Source organism: Carcharhinus amblyrhynchos, chromosome 25 (assembly GCF_965287045.1).
Source record: "Carcharhinus amblyrhynchos chromosome 25, sCarAmb.v2.hapA, whole genome shotgun sequence".
Classification (NCBI taxonomy): domain Eukaryota; kingdom Metazoa; phylum Chordata; class Chondrichthyes; order Carcharhiniformes; family Carcharhinidae; genus Carcharhinus; species Carcharhinus amblyrhynchos.
The window spans coordinates 8,268,680-8,292,226 of NC_137348.1; the positions used below are offsets into that span (position 1 = coordinate 8,268,680).

General features: G+C 43.6%; 1 protein-coding gene across 3 annotated transcripts in view; it reads right to left on the minus strand.

Moving 5' to 3' along the window:
- Nucleotides 1–3,503: 3,503 nt before the first annotated feature.
- Nucleotides 3,504–23,547, minus strand: part of kcnt1b (potassium sodium-activated channel subfamily T member 1b) — a 443,838-nt gene continuing 423,794 nt past the window's right edge. For all 3 annotated transcript variants that reach the window (XM_080212543.1, XM_080212545.1, XM_080212546.1), the window contains 2 exons: nucleotides 10,531–10,615; nucleotides 3,504–7,518 (listed from right to left, as the gene is read on the minus strand). In XM_080212543.1, coding sequence (XP_080068669.1) covers nucleotides 7,401–7,518; nucleotides 10,531–10,615 — 203 coding nt within the window. In that variant the 3' untranslated portion in view covers nucleotides 3,504–7,400. The remainder of the gene's footprint in view (nucleotides 7,519–10,530; nucleotides 10,616–23,547) is intronic.

Below are 23,547 nucleotides of genomic sequence, written 5' to 3' on the forward strand. Positions count from 1 at the left end.
TCCCTTAGTGTCCCAAAATGTGCAGGTTGGGTAGATTGGCCACGCTAAGTTGCCCCTTATTGTGCAAAGAAGTGTGGGTTAGGTGGATTAGCCATGCTAAATTACTCCTTAGTATCCCAAGAGGTGCAGGTTAGGTGGATTGACCATGCTAAATTGCTCTTTAGTGTCCAAAGATGTGCAGGTTAGGTGGATTGGCCATGCTAAATTGCCCCTTATTGTCCAAAGATGTGTAGGTTAGGTGGATTGGCCATGCTAAATTGCCCCTTATTGTCCAAAGATGTGTAGGTTAGGTGGATTGGCCATGCTAAATTGCCCCTCAGTGTCAGGGGGACCAGCAGGGTAAATATGTGGAGTTACAGGGATAGGGCCTGGATGGGGACGGGGGTGGGGTGTGGAAACTTCCAGCCATTGATTGAGTATGGCACAGAAGGAGACCATTTGGCCCATTGAAGACATGTCAGCTTTCTGTAAAGCAATCCAATTCTCTCTCTTTACTCAGAGTTGTGGATTTTTAGAGTTCACCAGCGCAGAGAGCTGTGGATTTTCAGTCACTGAGTGTATTCCAGACTGAGATTGATTTTTGAACTCAAGAGTCACTCTATAAATTTGCATCGGCATACAAGTGTGGTTGAATAAAGTGATTTGAACACCACTGCATCATCGGAACAATATTTATAGCAATACAGTCACTTGGAAACCATAGAATGGAGTTATTCTTTGTGTCTAGATTATAGTATTAAACATAAAATCCAAGCTCTGCTTCTTATTAATATTACCGGATTCCTCAAGGCCTGAAATAACTGCTTCATGATTTATTTCTGAAATTTCTTTGCTCCTTTTCGATCAAACAGTTGTGGGATCAAGTTCCACTGTTGAAACTTGAGTAGATACTCTGGGCTGGAACTTTCTTGCTGTACTGAGGGAAATACAATCCCATTGGATTGTGCAAGTCACCACATTAACACAGTGGTTACCAGAGTGGGTCAGAGGTTAGGAATCCTGCAGCGAGTAACTCACCTCCTGACTCTCCAGAGCCTGTCCACAAGGCACAAGTCAGGAGTGTGATGGAATACTCCCCACTTGCCTAGATGGGTGCAGCTCCAACACTCAAGAAGTTCGTCACCATCCAGGAACAAGCAGCCCTCTTGATTGGCACCCCATCTACAATAATCCACTCCCTCCACCAGTCAGTAGCAGCAGTGTATACTATCTACAAGATGCACTGCAGCAATTCACCAAAGATCCTCAGACAGCACCTTCCAAACCCACAACCTAGAAGGACAAAAGCAGCAGATACATGGGCACACCACCACCTGCAAGCTGCCCTCCAAACCACTCACCATCCTGACTTGGAAATATATCGCTGTTCCTTCACAGTCGCTGGGACAAAATTCTGGAATTCCCTCCCTAATGGTATTGTGGGTCAATCCACAGCACGTGGACTGCAGCGATTCAAGAAGGCAGCTCACCACCACCTTCTCAAGGGCAGCTAGGGTGGGCAATAAATGCTGGCCAGCCAGCAACAGCCCTGTCCCATGATCGAATAAAAAAAAGTCAGCATTCCACCCTTAACCAATGTTCTGATATCACTTTAAGAGGATATACAAAGAAGCAAGTAACCAGGATGTAAAACAATATGTGACCAGTAGTTAATAGTGTTTGTAGAAATTGTATACGTTCTGTCTCTGTGACTAATGGTTGCTGAATCCATAAAGTAGATCTGTCTACTCAGCTTCTCTGTAATGTATTTTCAAATAAACCAAACCTGCGGTTAGTTTACCAGTCCTGTGTATAAAACTGGTGAATTTGTGCAGACAACTCAACATGATGGCAGTGATGTGAATTTAAAGCAGGGACAGATTTACAATGAAACCCACTGTGCAAGCAAGAATTTACTTCTTTAGTTAATGTGTTGGGAAGTAATAGATTTAATCAACTCCTGAAAGGACATCTAATTTCCACAGAGTATGAAATACTACCTCTGGTATCTCAAGATTCCACACTGTCAAGAATTGGAGAAAATTAAGATTAAAAATTAAATGAAGCAATGGATAAAAGAACATAAAATAGGGAGTTGATTAAAGGCAAACATCTGGAGGAATGATGAGATGTAAATTTGCTTCGATTTCCTCCCACAGTCTGAAAGACACGCTGGTTAGATGCATAGGCCATGCTAAATTCTCCCTTAATATACCTGAACAGGTGTAACAAGTAAGCCTGTCTGCCAGGGACATACCTATCAAGGACATGCGGTATTTGTTCCTTGAAAAAGCTCTACCTTTTATTTGTGTCCATACCTGACAGTTTCTGTTTCCATCTTATGCTCCCTAATTCTTGTCTAATCGCATCATAATTACCCCTGCCCCAATTATAAACCTTACCCTGTTGTGTGACCCTATCCCTCTCCATTGCAATAATGAAGGACACTGAATCATGGTCACTATCTCCAAAGTGCTCTCCCACAAACAAATCTAATACTTGGCCTGGTTCATTACCCAGTACCAAGTCCAAAGTGGCCCCACCTCTTGTTGGCTTAACCACATATTGTGTCAGGAAACCTTCCTGCACACACTGTACAAAAAGTGTGCCATCCGAACTATAAAGGTTCCAATCAATATTTGGAAAGTTAAAGTCACCCATGGTATCTATTCAAATTTATTGGGGGAGAAAAAAACCTTCCCAGGTGTCACTGGGGCCGACTTCCAGTTTTACACTCCCAATTTAAAAAAAAACTGAAAAAACTAAGGTAAAAATCCCTCTTACCTACAAATTCTCTGCACAGAATCACCACTCCAACTGCCCCTCTGCAAACAATGAGGTTGAGCCCTCTATGTAAGTACCTCTTAAAGGGAAAAAACCTTCCCAGGTGTCGCTGGGGCCTACTTCCGGTTTTACACTCCCAGTTTAGAAAAAAAATTCTGAATAAAGTACGGTAAAAATCCTTCTTACCTACAAGCTGTCTGCACAGAATCACCACCTTCCCTGTTGCTGGATATCAACTCCTGGAATTACCTCCCTGATTCAAGGGTTTTGCCCGTCTAATAAGAAAAGCCAATAGCTAATTTCTTGAAAGTTTATTTATTAGTGTCATAAGTAGGCTTACATTAATCATAGAATCCCAACAGTGCAGAAGGAGGCCATTCGGCCCACCGAGCCTGTACCAACAACAATCCCATGCAGGCCCGTAACCCCACATATTTACCCTACTAATCCCACTGACACTTAGGGACAATTCTAGCAGTCAACCTAACCCACACATCGTTGCACTGTGGGTGGAAACCCAACCACCCAGAGGAAACCCATGCACACTCAGGGCACACAGTCAGTGACCTGAGCTTGGAAGTGAACCCAGGTCCCTGGCGCTGTGAGGCAGCAGTGCTAACCACTGTGCCACCGTGCTGCCCCTCCCATCACATTTACACTGCAATGAAGTTACCGTGAAAATCCCCTAGTCACCACATTCTGGTGCCTGTTCGGGTACACTGAGGGACAATTTAGCAGGGTCAATGCACCTAACCTGCACGCCTTTCGCATTGTGGGAGGAAACTGGGGCACCTGGAGGAAACCCACGCAGACGTGGGGAGAATGTACAAATTCCACGCAGACAGTGACCTGAGGCTGGAATCGAACTCAGATCCTAGGCAGCAGTCCTAACCACTGTGCCACTGGACTGCCCACATTCTCCACGGAATGGGCAATAAAAGCACCCTTGCCAACCTCATCTGTTGATCTTGCAATGGGGAGGGTATGGTTGAAGGAAAGTGTTTTAATTTTGAATCTTGTGTATTTATGGACCAGGATTTAGGATCACAAAATCCACCAATGCCACAATAAACAGACAGTTTATTAAGAGTTAATCCAGTGCTGCATGCAGCTATTTTATTTATTCTTCAACATTCACATGAAGCATAGACACTCTATCTTAAGAACTGTATAAAATTGTGACATTCTTGCTTCAAAGCAATACTGTAGAGTTCAGAAAACAAGATACAAGAGAAAGGTGAAGAGAATCTTCATAGAATCATAAAATAGTGCAGCACACAAGGAGGCCATCCAGCCCATCGAGTCTGTGCCAGCTCTTTCGAAGAGCAATCCCACTCCCTGGCACTTTCCCCACATCCCTGCAATTTTATTCTCATTTGAATATTTGCCTGATTCCCTTTCATAGGGTCCCACCAAGCCTGCATCAACAGCAATTCCACCTTGGCCCCATCCCTGTAACCCCCGTGCATTTATGCTGCTAATTTCCCGACACTCAGGGGCAATTTAGCACGGCCAATCAACCTAACCCACACATCTTTGGAAGAAACCGGAGCACCTGGAGGAAAAGCCGCGCAGAGACAAGGCAAATGTGCAAACTCTGCACGGAGGGTGGGATTTTATGGTCTCGCTCATCCCGAAACAGTAAAATCCCGCCCGAGGTTGGTGGACCTTTCCATGGTGCGCCCTCCTCGCTGGCTCCGATTCCCGTGACGGGCAGGAAAGTAAAATTCTGGCCAAAGAGTTGCCTGAAGCCGGGTCCCTGGCACTGTGGGGCAGCAGTGTTGACCACCGTGCCACCACGCTGATGGCTTTTGAAGGCTTCTGTTTCCTCCCACCACTTGTCCCATGAGCTTCCCTTCCTGTTGTCCCTGGCTCTTTTGCCAACGACCCTTTAACGTTGTCCCATCAGAACTGGAGATGACTGGGGAGTGTGCTGAATGCTCACAGGTAATAGGTTTCATTCTTTAATTCATCAATTATCAAAAAAGACACTAATAAGATATAAAAGCTCCATGTTAAAGAGTGGCATGTCACTATGTTTATGTATTTAAGAACTGTTCTTTTCTTTAGTTTGAATGGATTGGATTACATGCTCCCAATCCAGTCCGTCTCATCACCTCCTTAATGGCTTTGCATGCATCTGTATTTCTCAATTACCATTTCAATGCAGTCTATCCGTAGAGAGGACAAGCGTGGGTACTGGCCAACTGAACCTCCCGGCACCATAGCGGAACCAAAACGACAGATCTGACTGAGATCTTGGGAGCGGTGTTAATGGCCTCCCAATGTTCTGTCATTGGCGCCATTTGTGGTCAGGCAAATGCAGCCAGCCACTTACACGCAAAAGTTTTACACCGACTTGTCCTTTGGTTTCAGATATCTACACTGGCACTTCTCACTGTGTCTATATATGATGCTCGGTCTGAATTTGGTTGTGTTCTGTTAATACTTCTGACTCCTTCATGTTCTACCAAGGCCTGTGTTTGGCCAGCTCGATAGTTTTAAGAGGTTTAGAAACATAGAAAATAGAAGCAGGAGTAGGCCATTCAGCCCTTCGAGCCTGCTCTGTCATTCATTATGTTCATCAAATTCAATACCCTGATCCTGCCTCCCCCCCTCCCCTTTTCCCTTGATCCCTTTAACTCCAAGAGCTATACCCAACCTCTTGTATCTGCCTTGTTGACCCAATGAAAGGCAAGTACCCTTTTGCCCAAACAAATATGTACAATTATAATTGGAACACCCTTCTAGACTGTGTGGTCATTGCAAAAGTTCTGTACTCTTTTAAAATGGGGTACTTTTAAACTTTGATGTCATATTTCAACTAAGGGCAGTTGTAGCAATGATAAATAGATGCAAGTTCAAATGCATGTGCCATGACTGGATGGCATGCACGTTATCGTAACTAACGTTCTCATTGTAGCTGAGTGGAGGATGGTGGCAGCAAGTCCTGAAACCCAGAGATTCCACTGCTTGTGTACAGCTTGTACATGTGACATGGCACATGGGTGCAGACCTGTTCATGTGCCATGGTATACAGGATCTGTGACAACTCAGTAGCACAGAGAAGGTGGCATTTTGGAACATATCTTCCTTAGTGTTATATATTCCATTGGTTGCATGGTTGTTTTAAGATCACTTGATTTGATATTGGTGTCATTAGGGTGCTGTGGTTGTTTTGCCTTCAGTTAGTCCTCTGTACAGGCAACATCTCTTTCAATAAATCTGTTGTTGCTAATTTGAATTTACACGTGCAAACCATATCTTTTCCTTTTATTAAAACCCGCAACCTCTAACATGCTTAGGACATTACGCTTACATTGAAGGCTCAGTGCATTATAAAGAACAGCATTTGAGCATGACATGGGAGGGTCATTGGAAACTGGACTTTAATACATACTGGCTTGCATTTTGTCTCTACTCGTTCACTGGAAAAACAAATGTATCCATGTAATTCCGGCAATTCTTACAATCGGTTACAGTACTTCCAATAAACGTGACAAACTCTGGCATTTCTTTGGAACTGTTGCATGTAAGGGGAGGGGACAAACCTGGGAGAAAGAATGGGGCAATCTGTGTTGAATGTTTAGACTTGAAAAACGTTTCTTTTGTTGCGCCTGCTCTGTATTTCCAGCATGTTCAGTTTTTACGTCAGGTACATGTGGATTTGTGTCAATGCAGAAAAAGAGCAATGTGCAGATACCTTTGAGCACAGCCACACACTGACGTCACACACAGTGCCCTGTGGTAGATGAGGTACGATTACAGAGTAGGTTCACATAGATTGGGAAATGGCTTAATAGTCTGCAAATACTCCACCCTTCCTCTATTCCAGTTGCAAGGACAATTTGATCTTGGTCTAGCGGACTGAAGGCGTGCACAGTTTGCTTGCTCCCCAGATGCCATCTTCCGATTGTCTTTTACTCCAGACCTGTGCCTCGTCGTTTCACGCTGGAAATTGTAACCCAGTTTGGTGTTCGGTCAAATTGAAGGCAACACCTTCACATTCAGCACTCGAGTTAGAGAAACGCCCGACAGCACCTGGGGATAACAATTTCCTCCTGCACCTCCTGTTATAGCCAGTGTACAAACACATTTAAGAATGACCTTGTCCCTTTGGCACCAAAGGTTCTTTACGAAGTTAAGGTAATATAGCAAGTTCTGCGTGTGAAAATTGGAAGGCTGGATGCTCATGCATTAGGGCCACAGTTGCAATGGGTAGAAAGATCTATGGCGACTGTTCTCCCACGGTTAAAATATTTCTCCAGTGGACCCAGTGTTAATAAATAAAACGTTCCTTGTATATGTTAAACTACACAAAGTGTCCCACTCTAAATGATATAAAAATATATAAAATAGGCCCCAGTGTCTGGACCTGGTCAGCTCCTTTATGTACTGTTAGTGTTTGAGTCAATCAGTCATTATTCTTGTGGTGTAGTCCCAGTTGTGTTTCAAGATCTGATCAGAGAATGAAAGTTACTTTCGGTTTGTAAACAAGTCATGTTTGGCATCAGGAAACTCCAGATTTCTTCCAGAGCTGCTTTGTTTCAAAATACTAAGCCGCTTGCTCCACTGCTCGGAGATGATGAGTCACTTTGTGGACGCAAAATGTCTTCATTCTTACAGAGCCCCAGTGTTCATAACTGTGTTTCATTCTTTGCCTCCTCATTAGCAGGGAAGAACCTACAAGAGCTGCTTTTCTGGCTATGTGAACCATTTTGGACATTGGCCAACGGATCTGAACGTATCAGGTACCTAATTGAATGTACAATAAAAGAGTTAGGAACAGCAAAATGCTTAAAATAAGGCACTGAAACCTCCTTCATCTCCCTTCAAGCTAGTTGGCATTTAATGAGATGTAGAATATGTCAGAACTTAGCTTTTGGCATTTTGCCCAACATTTTAGCAACTGTGATTAGCTGTTAGCTTATTCCAGTCTCAGGAGAGCAATGGGCCTTGAAAGTCTAGAACTGCCTGATTTACATAACCACTATTGAACTAATCAGAGTTTATGGAAACGGGAAACATCATTATCTCTGTCTAATTATATCTATCTATTCATCTTCAAGAGACACAATTAATTTCAAATTAGAAATGACTATTTCTTTCATGGTCTTCACTGTTAATGTTTTATCAATCTATTCTCATTGTGTAGAAGATGGTATTTGATGTCCTGTCTTACTTCCAAATTACTCATTTCTATTTGTGGCCCTTGCGTTTGTTTCCCGCCCCATTACCAACCAGCTTCACACTGGTTCAGTTGAATGCAATCAGAGTCTGAAGATTGTGAGCTCAAGTCTGAGTCAATAAAGCAAACCACTCAATTCAGTGTGAAGAGGGTGCTGCATTGTTAGAGGTGTCTTCATTTGAACAGGATATTAACTGAAGGAACTGTTCAAGTGGACACAGAGATCCCACAGCACTATTTGATGAAGTGCCAAAGCGCTTCTGGGTCCTAGCCAGCATTCATCCTTCAACTAACTCTAAATGGATTAACTAGCAATTTGCTGTCTCTAGGTCTTGCTGTGTATAAATGAGATTTTGTATGCGTCTATATAATAACAATACCTACATTTCCAAACTAACTCGCAGGAATGTTTTCAGGACATGACTCATCCTATGACTATATCCAATGATTCAAACGGTAAAATAGAAATATATAAAAAAATATAAAAATATAGAAGCAGGAGTAGGCCATTTGGCCCTTTGGGCCTGTACTGCTGTTCATTTTGATCATGGTTGACCTCAAAATTCAATGTCCTGATTTCTCCCCTTTCCTCCATATCCCTTGATCCCTTACGCTCAAGAGCTACATCTAATTTCTTCTTGAATTCACACAATGTTTTGGCCGCATCTACTTTCTGTGGTAGTGAATTCCACACGTTCACCACCCTCTGGGTGAAGAAATTTCTCCTCATTCAGTCCTAAAAGATTTAAAGTTGCAAGTTTATTTATTTATTAGTGTCACAAGCGGGCTTACATTAACACTGCAATGAAGTTACTGTGAAAATCCCCCAGTCGCCACACTCCGGTGCCTGTTCGGGTACACTGAGGGAGAATTTAGCAAGGTCAGTGCACCTAACCAGTACGTCTTTCAAACTGTGGGAGGAAACCGGAGCACCCAGTGGAAATGCACACAGATACGGGGAGAATATGGAGACTCTGCACAGACAGTGATCCAGGCTGTAGATTGAAACTGGGTCCCTGGCACTGTGAGGCTAACCGTTGTGGCACCCTGCTGCCCCCACTCCTTACCCTCAACCAATGACCCCTAGTTCTGGGCTCCACCATCAAGAACATTCTTTCTGAATCTACCTTGTCTCTAACCCTGTTAGAATTTTATAAGTTTCTATGAGATCTCCTCTCATTCTTCTAAACTCAATCCTAACTGACTTAATCTCTCCTCATGACAGACCTGCCATCCCAGGAATCAGCATGGTAAACCTTTGCTGTACTCCCTCTATAGTAAGGACATCCTTCTCCTCAGGTAAGTTCACCAAAACTGCACACAAAACTCACCAACAACCTATCAAATTGCAGTACAGCATCCCTGTGAGATGCTGGAACTGATCTACTCAACTGACTGACTGCAATTGTGCATTCCTTAGAGTCTCTCCCTGTGTCTTGGCCAGATTTATGCTTCATCTAACATCACTCTAACAGATTATGGGGTCATTAATTTCACTGCTATTCAAAAACCAGCCTCCCATCCACTGATTCTGTCTACACTTCCCACTGCCTCGGCAAAGCAGCCAGTGTAATTAAGCCCTTGCACCCCGGACATTCTCTTTTCCACCTTCTTCCAACGGGAAAGTGATACAAAAGCCTGAGATCCCTTACCAACCAACTCAAGAACAGCTTATTCCCTGCTGCCACCAGACATTTGAATGGACCTACCTCACATTAAGTTGATCTTTCTCTACACCCGAGCTATGACTGTAGCACTACCTTCTGCACTCTCTCCTTTCCTTCCCTATGAACGGTATGCTTTGCCTGTGTAGTGTGCAAGAGCCAATACTTTTCACTGTATACTAATACATGTGACAATAATAAATCAAAGCAAGTGTGTGTCTATATTAGAGCAATAAGTGCATTGTTGCCCTGTACATTTGGGATGTTTTGAATTTCTTTCTTAATATCAGTGAGATCATAGAGCCCGACAGTGCAGAAAGAGGCCCTTCGGCCCATTGAGTCTGCACCGAACACAATCCCACCTAGGCCCAACCCCCATATATTATACCCACTAATCTATGCATCCCTAGATACTAAGGGACAATTTGTTAGCATGGCCAATCAACTTAACCCATACATCTTTGGACTGTGGGAGGAAACTGGAGTAAACCCACACAGACACGAGGAGAATGTGCAAACTCCACACAGACAGTGACCCTAGCTGGGAATCGAACCCAGGACCCTGGAGCTGTGAAGCAGCAGTGCTAACCACTGTGCTACCGTGCCGATGGCAACAACATTTAGGTGGCATGTGGCTACAAATTTGTTGGGGACAGGGTAGTCTTTAACAGAGAGGGGCATTTTGATTTGAATATTTTCAGACTATCAGAATTGTTTGTCCTTCAATCGAAAATGAAACACTCCCAATGTTATGGGATGTGGGAATTTACCAACGCTTTGTGAGGGGAAAGCGTTCTGGGACGGTGGGGTTAATGCGCCAAAAAAAGTTCATTATAGAACAACCTTTTCTCTTGGCAACAATCTCATATTGCTAAAAATGCTGCTGAATTGCTCAGAGAGTGATTAGGTACATACACTATATCGTTCAGCTCCAGTCGGATGTCAGGAGGAGGATTAATCAGGATGTAGGATAGTGTATTCTGATGGTCGTTCATCTCATCTGAAGAAGAGGGAAATTAGAATCAGCTAAAAAAAAATGCCATTTGCAGTCAGAAAGCAAAAACCATCGCCCGCTCCAAAAATTCCCATGATGTGCGGAATATCCAAAGCACTCACTCCAGACCTGTGCCCACTTAGAGACAGTGGCCGGTATTTTACAACCTCGCTCGGGCAAGGCTTGTAAAATCCCGCCCGAGGCCAACGGAGAATTCCGTTCTGTGAGCAGTGTAATTCCAGCCACGGGATATGATCTTAGCGACCGTTTGCACCAGGCACCCGCTGCAGCGAGTCGGAGAATTTGGCAGCCAACCAACTCTCTGTTTCGCTGCGGCGGGATGGGAAAACCACCGCCGGCGGGCGTGAACGGTGATCAGATTCCGGCGATGGTCTATGACATTTCCCCATGGAGACATTGAGAGAGGGGGGGGGGGGGCGGGTAATTGACCCAGTCTGCGGTGGGCTGTTCACAGATTGAGGCAGCCTGTTTGTGGTTGCTTTGGTGGGAGCTGCGATGTTCCCCTCCCTCCCCACCTCCCACCACTGGTGCAGCAACAAATACCCATCGCCAAGCTTAAAAAATTGTACACTTTGTTTAAAAAAAAACATTCAATTAAAATCTCTGCCACTGTGACAATGATTCATTAAAACCCCTAAAGTTTTGTCCCTTGTTAGACTGGGGGGGAGAGATACATTTTTGGTTCACAGAGTTTGAAATGATCAAGGATAATAATAAATAACTAAATCCAAATATTGTATGTTTCCACATGAAGCTAACAGTAAAACAGTGAACTTTAGCTTTTAAAATATGTACCATATCGAATACATACTCATTTATTTACAGTAATGATAATTTTGCAAAGACTGTCTCAAATTCTGTGTTCACAACTCCCCAGTCTAAAGCCACCCTAATCAATGGGTGGGACTGCCGTTTACTCTAAACAATGAGAAGATACACAAAGCTCATATACAAACACCCACACAAATTGGCTAAAACTGTTTAGCATCTACTTGGGTTTTTGTCTTTGTGCTTTACAAAATGACCTCAGTTGACTCCTGGTATAAACATACTTAAGCTGTGCACTAATCGTATCCCAGTCCCAAGTTTTAGTCCCATTTGTTTATGAGCTATATTGGTTTATTTAATCCAGCAACTGTAGTGCTGTATGGCTGGGATTTTCCAACCTCCCTCCTCCCGGTGCTGTGTGGCTCGTGGCAATGGGATCAGAAGATCCCAACATGGGAATGGCTGGAAAATTTCAGCCTGTCTACATTTACAGTTCCCATTGCAATGATGTACCAACAGTTCCGGAACCATGATGTCCAAATCAGCCCGGCGTTTTATGGACCTCGATTAAGTGCAAAATCTAATGGGACACTTGTATGTTTATAAGAATTCAACAAGAAGCATTTTGTTGGAGTACACGTCATTGAATTAACACCTCAGAGAGACAAACATTACATAATTGTGAACAGTAAAGACATTTTATAACACACCTCATGCGCTGTTAATCCCACCTGTTGGTAACAGGATCAGATGCGTAATAAACCTTTTGTAACATGAGCTACCTCATAATTGCAGAGTTTAAAGGTCTTGCCTGTCCTATTTGAGGCAACTTTTTAAGGATCATGAGCGTAAGTTTGCCCTTTCAGAGTCAAAACCCAACAGCGGCCAGCGTGTGTTATAAAATGAGATTATCGCACAACAAAACCACTTTGGAACCACCCTGCTGACCCCAAAGTGACCGATTGTACAATAGCGTGAAGTGAACATAAGGGATATTATTAATCCCACTTAGACTGACCCTCACAGCTCATGGTGGTCACTCATGCAGACAGGTAAGAAGCAATAAGATTTAATGCTTTCTCAGTGCTCTGTATGGAGAATTATGTTTCAAGTCTTCGCGTTCTCTGAAACACTGGCATGACTGATGGAACTAAGATAGATTTGCCAGAAGGGACTTGCCATTTCTCTGACGCATAAAAGCATAAATAAGGCACTGATTAGTTTATTTTGCAAAAAGTAAAAAGGGCGGGGGGGGGGGGGTGGGGAAGGAAAAGTGAATAAAGACCAACAAATTTGATTGCAGCATGACAGAAGGCTAGTTTTCCACGCATGTGCCCCAAGACTTAAAACAATCAGATATCTCACCATGTAAAAGCTTATCCAGTCTGTATGTTGCTGCTCAGACTGCTGCCTCAAGTGTAATCAGTGTCAAGTCCAGTTCTGTGATTTTTCCACAGTTGATCCATAATACAAGGAAGGCCACAAACCAAATCACTTAACGCCTGGCTTGGTACCAACAACTGTGACAGTTTGCATGCTGACTTGTTTGCCAGCTTCAGGCAGGGATCCTCTATGATTTAGACGTTGTGTCACACGAGTGTCACGCAATCCTTTATGATTTATATGGCGTTGCATTTCACAGCTAACAGGACAAATCTTTCCCCCACCTCTTTTTTGCCTTTCACTGGCAAAGTGTTGTGGAGATGCAACCTGTTCTGTGTATATTCTTGCTAGCTTCAGAAAAATCTTGCGATGCGCTAAACTGTTTAACTTCAAAAAAGAACAGCGAGGGTGCTCAAAACAACATCCCAGTGACACAAATAAAGGTTGATATTAGCCTGGGCAGAACTGTGATGTTTCAGAAGATAAATGTTAATGAGAATTTCCCACGGGGCTAATATTTTCTTCTCGATTTAATTTGCTCCAATTGTTGCAGGGCACTCTTTATATTATCCTTTACAATACCAATTTGAAACTGAAGCCTAATAAAGATACATTAATTAATTAGTTAATTAGACAACATATTGCCGTGCCCTGCCACCACATCTGTGGCACGGTAGCACAGCGGTTAGCACTGCTGCTTCACAGCTCCAGGGTCCTGGGTTCGATTCCTGGCTCAGGTCACTGTCTGTGTGGAATTTGCACATTCTCCTCGTGTCTGTGTGGGTTTCCTCCCACAGTCCAAAGATGTGCAGGTTAGGTTGATTGGCCATGCTAAGAAATTGTCCCTTAGTGTCCAAGGGATGTGTAGGTTAGTGGGTAAAATATGGGGATAGGGTCTGGGTGGGATTGTGTTTGGTGCAGACTCGATGGGCCGAAGGGCCTCTTTCTGCACTGTAGGGTTCTATGATCTGTAATCTGACAGCTCATTAGAAACAAAATATCCCCAGGTTCCATTTAAGAAATCATATGGTATCTATTAATAAGTAATTGTTTGTAAAGTTCCATCCGGGGAGATAATTAGTTTGTTTTTGACAACCAGTCACAAGTTATAAAAATATGTCTTTCATATGCTAATTTTAACTGGATTTTTTCATGTTTAATGATTCTGTAGTGGCAGAGTAGTTAGCACTGCTGCCTCACAACACCCAGGGATCTGGGTTTGATTCCTGGCTTGGGTCACTTTCTGTGTGGAGATTGCACATTCTCCCCGTGTCTGTGTGGAGTTTCCTCTGGGGGCTCTGGTTTCCTCCTACAGTCCAAAGATGTGCGGGTTAGGTGGATTTAGCTGTGCTGAATTGCCTCTTAGTGTCAGGGGGACTGGCTAGGGTAAATGCATGATGTTATGGGGATAGGGCTGGATGGGATTGTGGACTGTGCAGATTTGAATGGCCTCCATTTGCACTGTAGGGATTCTGTGATTCTATTCTCTGATTATTAAATGGGGCCTCATCTTCCATTCTTCACTGCGTTGAAGAGACCTCACTTGAGTTTTTAAAGCATAGATGAACTGGAATGCCTCAGTATTCACTCAATGTCTGAGATCTTTCTGCTGATCATTAGATTTTGGCAGGAACTATACAGTCAATGTGATCCATTGGCTGGAAAGTGCTTGCAAACACCCTGAAGCCATGGCTGATGCTCTGTTACTGGAAAACTACAGATTGATGAGCACAAGCGTGGAAGATCCAAGAATTTGGTCCCAATGAAATGTTTCATGTTGACCTTTCTCAGTAGCTAAAGATAGAAAATGTAGTTTCTTTATGACATGTAAAATGCAAGGGCCTGGATTCATATAAAGTTGGGATGATGTCTCATTATGTATGCTTAGTTGATTGCCCAGGCAACCATGAATCTTGCTGAATTATCTGTGACCCATATTTGATTGACAGCTCAGTCTCAATCTTTGCTGTTAATTTCATAGTGTTTGTTTACACAATGTTATGTGGTTTTTATTACCAACACTTTGGATGATGGACAATTTTATTAGCTTGCAGTGAAGTGGCATTTTTTCAACATAAGAGGAAGTTATCAATGAATTACTTTTTTTAAAGCTTTTTTTTTACATATGCCACTGTCACTACAGGGTTCATTGGTTCTAGTAAGTATATAGTTGATCAATGGGCATGGGAGTGCCATAGCTTGACACAGGAGGCATGAGGAACCCTGGGGGTAGCTGGAAGGGCAGAGCCTGGTACAGGGAGCAAAGGGGAGTGTGGAAGGGCAGAGCTTGGCATGGGGGCATGAGGTACCATGGGAGCGGATGGAGATTTTGGAAGATGAATAGGGTGTGATGGGTGAGGGCTGGTGGATCTTTGTGTTCTACTTTAAAAGCTCCACTAAATTGAGGGGGGCCTTTTATCTGGCCCACTACTGCAAAGGGCCCATCTCCAATCTTCTTCCTGGGTTGACTGGTCTGATTCCAGCTTTACCCCCAACCTGTCCCCCTGGCAATGAAGCACCCACTTTGAGGGTACTTTCTCTTGAGGCGTGCGGGTTGAGCTGGGAACTTTCCTGACTCCCTGTACTGCCTCAAGGGTAGAAGATTCAAGTCTATGCATATGCAAACTCTATGCTCAACATCTGGTGTGACTAGATTTCTTTCCTCGTGTCAGTAATGGTAAAATTGCCTTTGGTGAAAAGTGGTATTTTCTGTTCATCGTACTCAAGCAAAGATTTAATGCAAACTGTTGATACGAGGAATTTCAGCACTGAGCCTTCAGTCATGTATTTTGCATTGGGCGATTGGTTAAATTAAAAAGGACAACTTGTAATTCAACTTTTTTTGGTATCTATATGATTTGATTTCCCATTTTTATTTTTCTAAAAGATGTCCAACTTCGAGATCCTTTCAGATCCTTCCTCCGACCACCAGGTGGTGCTGCAAGATGCCTGTAATGAAACTCACCACTTGCTGTGATGAGTCTCCATCTGCCAAGATGGCCGTGCCGACCATCACAGGAAGTTGGCACATGGGAAAAATGGTCATTGGAATCCCAGTGCTTAATTGAAAGGAGGGTTACATTTTGGCTTTGGACACTGGCGTATCAGTGTCCTATTGTATTGGTATTTCTCAACTATCAACTCCATTGCAGTCAATGGATTCGGGACCTGCATGAAAATCAACCCCATTTTGCTATGAACATAAGGTCTACTGGTAGGTTTTTCCAATAGTTCTCCCAGAACACCAGTCAGTTATAAAATCAAACAGTTGACAGCTCAGCAGATAACAATAGTTGTCTCATGAGAGAAATGGAAGTGCCACTTGCTAAGCACCCACCAGCACAAATAGACACACAATGCCACTGGTTTACTGAAATGTGGATGAGGCCTACTGGTTCATGAAGGTAATCCTGTTCCATGGAAGAAAGCCCAAACCCCCTGGCAACATGCAGTGAATGGTATAACACTGCCACAGGCCCAGTGTGTGGCCTTGAGGTCTTTAATATCTTTAGAGCAAAATGGGGGGCAGATAAATTATCTTCAAGAAAACAAAGTCAAATTCAGATCAGAGCAATTTTGAAATTCCAACTCTACCACTCATCCCAAGTTTTCCTCATTTTTTTTGAAAGGATCTATCCTTTGGACGGTTATCACAGCAATTGTTCAGAGTCACTGCTTCACAGCACCAGCATCCTGGGTTCGATTCCAGCCTTGGTCACTGTTTATGTGGAGTTTGCACATTCTCCCCGTGTGTGCGTGGGTTCCCTCTGGGTGCTCTGATTTCCTCCCACAGTCCGAAAGACATGCTATTTAGGTGGATTGCCACGTTGAATTGCCCCTTAGGGTGGGATTTTACAGCCTCGCTCGCACAAGACCAAAAATTCCCGCCTCAGGTCAATGGAGATTCCCATTGTCGAACCCTCCCCTGCACCAATCCTGTGGCAGGTATGGTGGTAGACTGCTGGCCTTAGTGTCTCAAAATATGTAATTTAGGGGGATTTGCGGGGTAAATATGTGGGGCTACAGGGATAGGGCAGGGGGGTGGGCCTAGGTAAGATGCTCTGTCAGAGAGTTGGTGCTGACTTGAAGGGCTGAATGGCCTCCTTCTGCATTGTAGGGATTCTCTGATACAAAGAGAGCAGCTAACTAATATGTTCCTATGTGTAAGAAATATTATAAACAGGATACTACCTAAATATTGGGATTCACCAGATGGCCTATTAGCCCAGCACTGCACTATGCTGAAACATTGGGCAACGTGTCATCTTTCCTTGCATGACGCAACTCCAAGATGGATAGGTTTAAGCTTATTTATTATTGTCACAAATAGGTTCACATTAACATTGCAATGAAGTTACTATAATAACCTCATAATCGCCACACTTTGGCGCCTGTTCGGGTACACTGAGGGAGAATTTAGCATGGTCAATGCACCTAACCAGCATTCCTTTTGGACTGTGGGAGGAAACCAGAGCCACCGGAGGAAACCCACACAGACACGGGGAGAATGTGCGAACTCCACACAGACAGTGACCCAAGCTGGGTAGCGAACCTGGGTTCCTGGCGCTACGAGGCAGCGATGCTAACCACCGTGTCACCCTGCCACCCCATCACAGATAATCAGAAAATACACCTTGTTGAAAAATATTTAGCTCAAGAAACTGAATGGTTCAAATATCATCTGTAGAAATATTATCTAATTTAGTTGGGTCTTGATTGACAATTGGGTCCAATGCAATTGGGTTTGGTTGCTTGCTGTGCCTTTGGCTGGTTGAGTACCGTGCCTCCCAGCACAAAGTGAAACTGTCTCGTGGAGGGCAAGAAACAGAGTTAACATAGTCAGGTCAAAGACTTTCATTGGAACAGAGTTCTCCCCAAACTTGCTGCCAGATTTGCTGAGCATTTCTAGAATTTTCTCTTGGATTTCCAGGATCCTCAATACTCTGCATTGGTGGAATGTTGAATTTTCATCTTCGCCACAACACTGAGCATTTTGGACACAGCCAATTTCCAGGAGCGGGGCACTTCGATTAAGGCATTCATGTGAACAGATGTGATTGTGGGTGACATGGTGACACAATGGTTAGCACAGCTGCCTCACAATGCCAGGGACCTGAGTTCAATTCCTGGCTTAGGGTGACTGTGTGCAGTCTGCATGTTCTCCCCATGTCTGCATGGGTTTCCTGCAGGTGCTCCAGCTTTCTCCCACAGTGGCGACTAGGGGATTATTATAGTAACTTCATTGCATTGCTAATGTGAACATACTTGTGGGTTTCCTCTGGGTGCTCTGGTTTCCTCCCACAGTCTAAACATGTGTGGGTTAGGTTGATTGGCCATGCCAAGCTAAGTTGCCCCATAGTGTAAGGGGGACTAGCTAGGGTAAATGCTTGGGATTAAAGGGATAGATCCTGGGTGGGATTGTGGCCAGTGATGGGCTGAATGGCCTTTTTGTGCACTGTAAGGATTCTATGTTCAGTCTTGTATCATTATTATGGTTTGAAAAAATTACTATTGGTCAATACGCGATGGTTTATTATGGCTGCTGCACAATTTGTAAATTTACTTACGCAGCTTTTGTGACCAATAACCATGCTAGAGGCAGGTTTAACTGAAGCATTTCAAAGGGGAATTAGACTGTTATCTGAAATGGAGGGATGTCCACAGTTACCGGGACAAGGAAGGGGGAAATGATACTGGGTAAATTGCTCATTCTGAGAGCTGGTGCTGACACGATGGGCTGAATGGCCTCCTTCCTGTTGCATTGTAACAATGCCTTGATTGTGTGTGTGAAATTATCCCCCCTCTGCATTTCTAAATAAATGGATACTTGCCTTCATTAAAATAGTTTTGACTGATGTGTGATGCAACAGATTATTAAATAGCACTGACAACAATGAGGGGGTTAGCTTATGAGGAGAGATTGAATAGACTGGGCCTGTACTCTTTGGAGTTTAGAAGGCTGAGGGGGGATCTTATAGAGACTTATAAGATAATGAAGGGGCTAGATAGGGTAGAGGTAGAGGAATTCTTTCCACTTAGAAAAGAAAACAGAACTAGAGGGCACAGCCTCAAAATAAGGGGGAGGGGTGCAGTTTAGAACGGAGTTGAGGAGGAACTTCTTCACTCAAAAGGTGGTGAATCTCTGGAATTCTCTGCCCATTGAAGTGGTGGAGGCTACCTCGTTGAATATATTTAAGTCACGGGTAGATAGGTTTTTGATAGACAGGGGAATTAAGAGTTATGGGGATAAAGCGGGAAAGTGGAACTGATCCACTTCAGATCAGCCATGATCTTATTGAATGGCAGGGCAGGCTCGAAGGGCTAGATGGCCTACTCCTGCTCCTATTTCTTATGTTCTCTACCCCAGTGTCACTATCGTGTCATTTCCAACCCCAAATGTAAATGTAAAATGAATGAATCCTAAACTGGAGACCCTCATTCATTCTGCTATTTAACTTTGTTACAAAGTCATTTCTCCCACATACACTATTATCTCCACATTTGAACTTTGGGAAGAGTCTGGGAGAGGCACTTAATAAACAACGGACCAACAATTGGCAGGGCTGTCTGCAAGAGGAATATCTTCTCCACATCTGGCTAAGATCAAGTGTCAGATCAAGCCCAGGATGGGGTGTTATGCCTTATCCAGTCAGCTTGGATCTTGTTTGAGTCTCTTGTGGGGAAGTGGATTTAAATTGAATGTTTTTTTGGAGCAGGCAAGCAGATGGATTCAGGTCTGGATAAAAACTTTGACACAGGATCGTTTGGACTCGAAATATCAGCTCTTTTCTCTCCTTACAGATGCTGCCAGACCCGATGAGATTTTCCACTATTTTCTCTTTTGGATTCAGGCCTGCCTAGTCCCACTCTGCGTATTTTCTTTATAACTTTAAGAACGGAGCAAAAACTTTTTAAAATTCTTTTTACTGATCATTGCATCGTACAACAGGGAAGGAGGAAATCCAATCAGTCCTACACCCCTCCCCTCTTCTTTCTCCATAGTCCAGCAACTTTTTTCCCTTTATCGGGGTGGGATTCTCTGCCCATTCATGCCAGCGGGATTCTCCTGTCCCGCTGCAGTGATTGGAGATTTGACTGAGTGCCAAACTGGAGAATTCCACCCCAAGTAACTGATTCCTGATTGAAAGCCGCTATTGTATCTACTCTCACTATTTAGACAATGCCTTCCAGACCAGCCTTGTTCCTAAGCATGTTTGAGATTGATATATTCGGAATATGGCTAACAATCTCAGGTGTCAAACACTAGGATGGCGAATTAACAGTTCATTGTTAATCTGCTGTTGTTTTGTTTAAATCTGTTTCTATGGTATCAGTTAGGATCATGCACAGTTCTCCACGCTTTGTTAATGGTATGTGAAAATACACTTCTTTTCCCTGCTGTGTAAGTCAGATGTCAAATAGGTCAGGAAAAGGGGTCATCTACAGTTTCTGGTAATGTCTGGTAATGGAGTTTGGACATGGCATCATTCACTGCCTGCATTCTATTTAATAATCAAGCAACTGCAGTTGGCACAGTGGTTAGCACTGCTGCCTCACAGCATCAGGGACCCAGGTTTGATTCCGGCCTCAGGTCACTGTCTGTGTGGAGTTTGCACATTCTCCCTGTGTTTGCATGGGTTTCCTCTGGGTGCTCCGGTTTCCTCCTACACTCCAAAGATGTGCAGGTTAGGTGGATTGGCCATGATAAATTGCTCCTTAGTGTCCAAAGGCGTGTAAGTTGGGTGGATTAACCATGGTAAAATGCATGGGATTATGGAGATAGGGAGGGTCTGGGGTGGAATGGTCTTTCTGAGGGTTGGTGCAGACTGAATGGCAGTGGAAACAGAACGATTATATATTTTTAAGACAGAGCAAGATAGATTTTTGATTAATTGGGTGGGGAGGCTTGAGGGTGGGGGTGAAAGGTTATTGGAGTGGACAGGAATATGGGGTTAAAGTTACAATCAGATTAATCATGGTCTAATTAAATGGTGGAGCTGTTCGAGGGGCTGAATGGCCTCCCCCAATCCTAATTCAAATGTTTGTACGTTCTGGTGTCTGAATTGCTGTAAGGGACTGGATTATTAACTTCATAGGCAATAGTTTTAACCATTTATATTAAATAATACTATAATATTCTAATAGTGTTAATCCTTGCCTTAACTGACAGCTGCCTTTATTTGGTCAATTCTGGCGTGGAAGACTTTATGGTGGTGAGTTATAAGGGCAGCAAAATCATTAGGCATCGTCTTGAAATAAATCAATAAGTAATGAAAGTCCAGAGAGTCAGAGAATTTAGAAAGAGGCCCTTCGGCCCATCGTGTCTGCACTTGGCATCAAGCACCTATCCATTTTGACCCCATTTTCCAGCATTTAGTCCATATGCTATTGTGTTCCAAGTGCTCACCCCTAAATATTTTGAGGTTTCCTGCCTCTACTGTAATTCTCCTTGCGAGGCGAAATGGGAGTCAAACACAGTCCTTTTTTTCTAAGATTGATGTTAACTATCTTCGAGGCAGCTCATCCTTTCTTGGGGGTCTCTGGTAGAGCTTGGGATGTGTGGTAGGCAGACAGAAACATCAATGGTGCTTCATATGCTGGGCATTGTCATTGGGTGAAACTTCCATGAAACCTTATTTGGGGTCTTCAAGCAACAGATATAGCACACTGTATGAAAGAGATGCCAACATTTATAACAGATAACCTACAAATTGTCTTTTTGGAGACCGTCAGAGAAACAAAGAGGAGGGATAGTCCTCATTAATACGGACAAGTTAGATACTGAATTTGCAGTCCCTCACACATCATTTGTACTCCTAGCTGATCTTTAGTAACACACAACATTGTGCTGTGTTTCTGAATGCGGGTGTGTAGACACATTAGTTGGAATTTTACCATCATGCCCGCCCAAATTCGGGGTGGGTGCGGCTCGCAGAACGGAGTTCTCTGTTGGCTTTGGGTGAGATTTTATAAGCCTTGCCCAAGCGAAGTTGTAAAATATCATCCATTATCACAGGTGTGTACATACAGTTGTATGTAGGTGTGCTCGTGTGGATGTGCACTTGTCTTTAGTGTAGCTGGGAAGATTATTGGATGAAAGAGTATCATTTGACTCTTTTAAGACATTATGGGATGGATTTTCAGCTTGCTATCCAGGCAGATCTGCCGCGTGCTAGAAATCAATGGCAGTGATGGCACAGTAGTTAGCACTGCTGCCCCACAGCACAAGGGACCCAGGTTCAATTCCGGCCTTGGGTTGTCTGTTTGTGTGGAGATTGCATGTTCTCCCGTGTCTGCATGGGTTTCCTGTGGGTGCTCCTGGTTCCTCCCACACTTCAAAGATAAGCGGGTTAGGTGGATTGACCATGCTAAAAATTTCCCCTTAGCATCGAGGGATTAGCCAGAGGATGATTCCGAGAATGATCCCAGGAATGAAAAGCTTGATGTATGAGGAACGTTTGAGGACTCTGGGTCTGTGCTCAACGGAGTTTAGAAGGATGAGGGGGGATCTTGTTGAAACTTACAGAATATTGAAAGGTCTGGATAGAATGGACATGGAGAAGGTGTTTCCAATATTGGAGAAACTCGGATCCAAGAGTACAGCCTCAGATTAAAAGGAGGACCCTTTAGAACAAAGATGAGGAGGGATGTCAGCCAGAGGATGGTAAATCTATGGAATTCATTGCCACAGAAGGCTGTGGAGGTCAGGTTATTGAGTGTCTTTAAGACAGAGGTAGATAGGTTCTTGATTGGTAAGGGGATCAAAAGTTATGGGGAAAAAGGGGGAGACTGGTGTTGAGAAACTTATCAGCCATGGTTAAATGGCAGAGCAGGCATGATGGGCTGAATGGCCTAATTCTGCTCCTTCATCTTATGGTCTTACGGTCAGGGCCTGGGTGGAATTGTTGTCAGTGAAGGCTCAATGGGCTGAATGGCCACCTCTGTAGGGATTCTACGATGTTATGGTTTCTATAACTGGCAGCCAATTGGCAACACCAGTATAATGGCCTCCACATCTAATAAATGTTTAAAATCTACCCTTATACCCACAGATTTAGCAGCGATAGATTGTGGACCTATCCTGAGGTATTGCAAGTATTTAACATGCACCAGAAAGTTGATATCTCTATTTTCGTGATACTGGTTCTATTTAAGCAGTTTGGGCTGTGACTTATGTTTCTATCTTGTGGGTATAAAGGGGCTCAGACTGATATCTTTACTCTGTCGCAGTATATAGGTGCCACTGGCAAGGCCAGCATTTCTTTCCCATCCCTTCTCAGCCCTTTGGCTAAGATCAAGCATCAGATCGAGCCCGAGATGGGGGTGCAATTGCCTGATCTTGTCAGCTTGGATCCTGTTTGTCTCTCTTGCTGGGACCATGAACTGGATTCAATTGGATTTTGAATTTGGTTTTTGGAGGGAATAGATTTGGTTTGCTCGGTCCACTCTGAGCAGTTGCTTTATAACTTTAAGAATGGAGTATAAAAATTGGCCATCCCTAATTGCCCTCAAGCTGAGAGGCTTACTCAGTTACTTCAGAGAGTAGTTAAGAGTCAACCACAATGCTGTGGACCTGAAGTCAGCTATGTTTATTTAGTTCATTCATGGGAGATGGGAATCACTGGCTGGGCCAGAATTTATTGCCAATTCTTAATTACTTTTGAACTGAGCAGTTTGCCATTTCAGAGGGCATTTTTAAGGTCAGACTGGATAAGATTTCCTTTGGAATTGGATGGGTTTTTATGACAATCAACAATGATTTTATG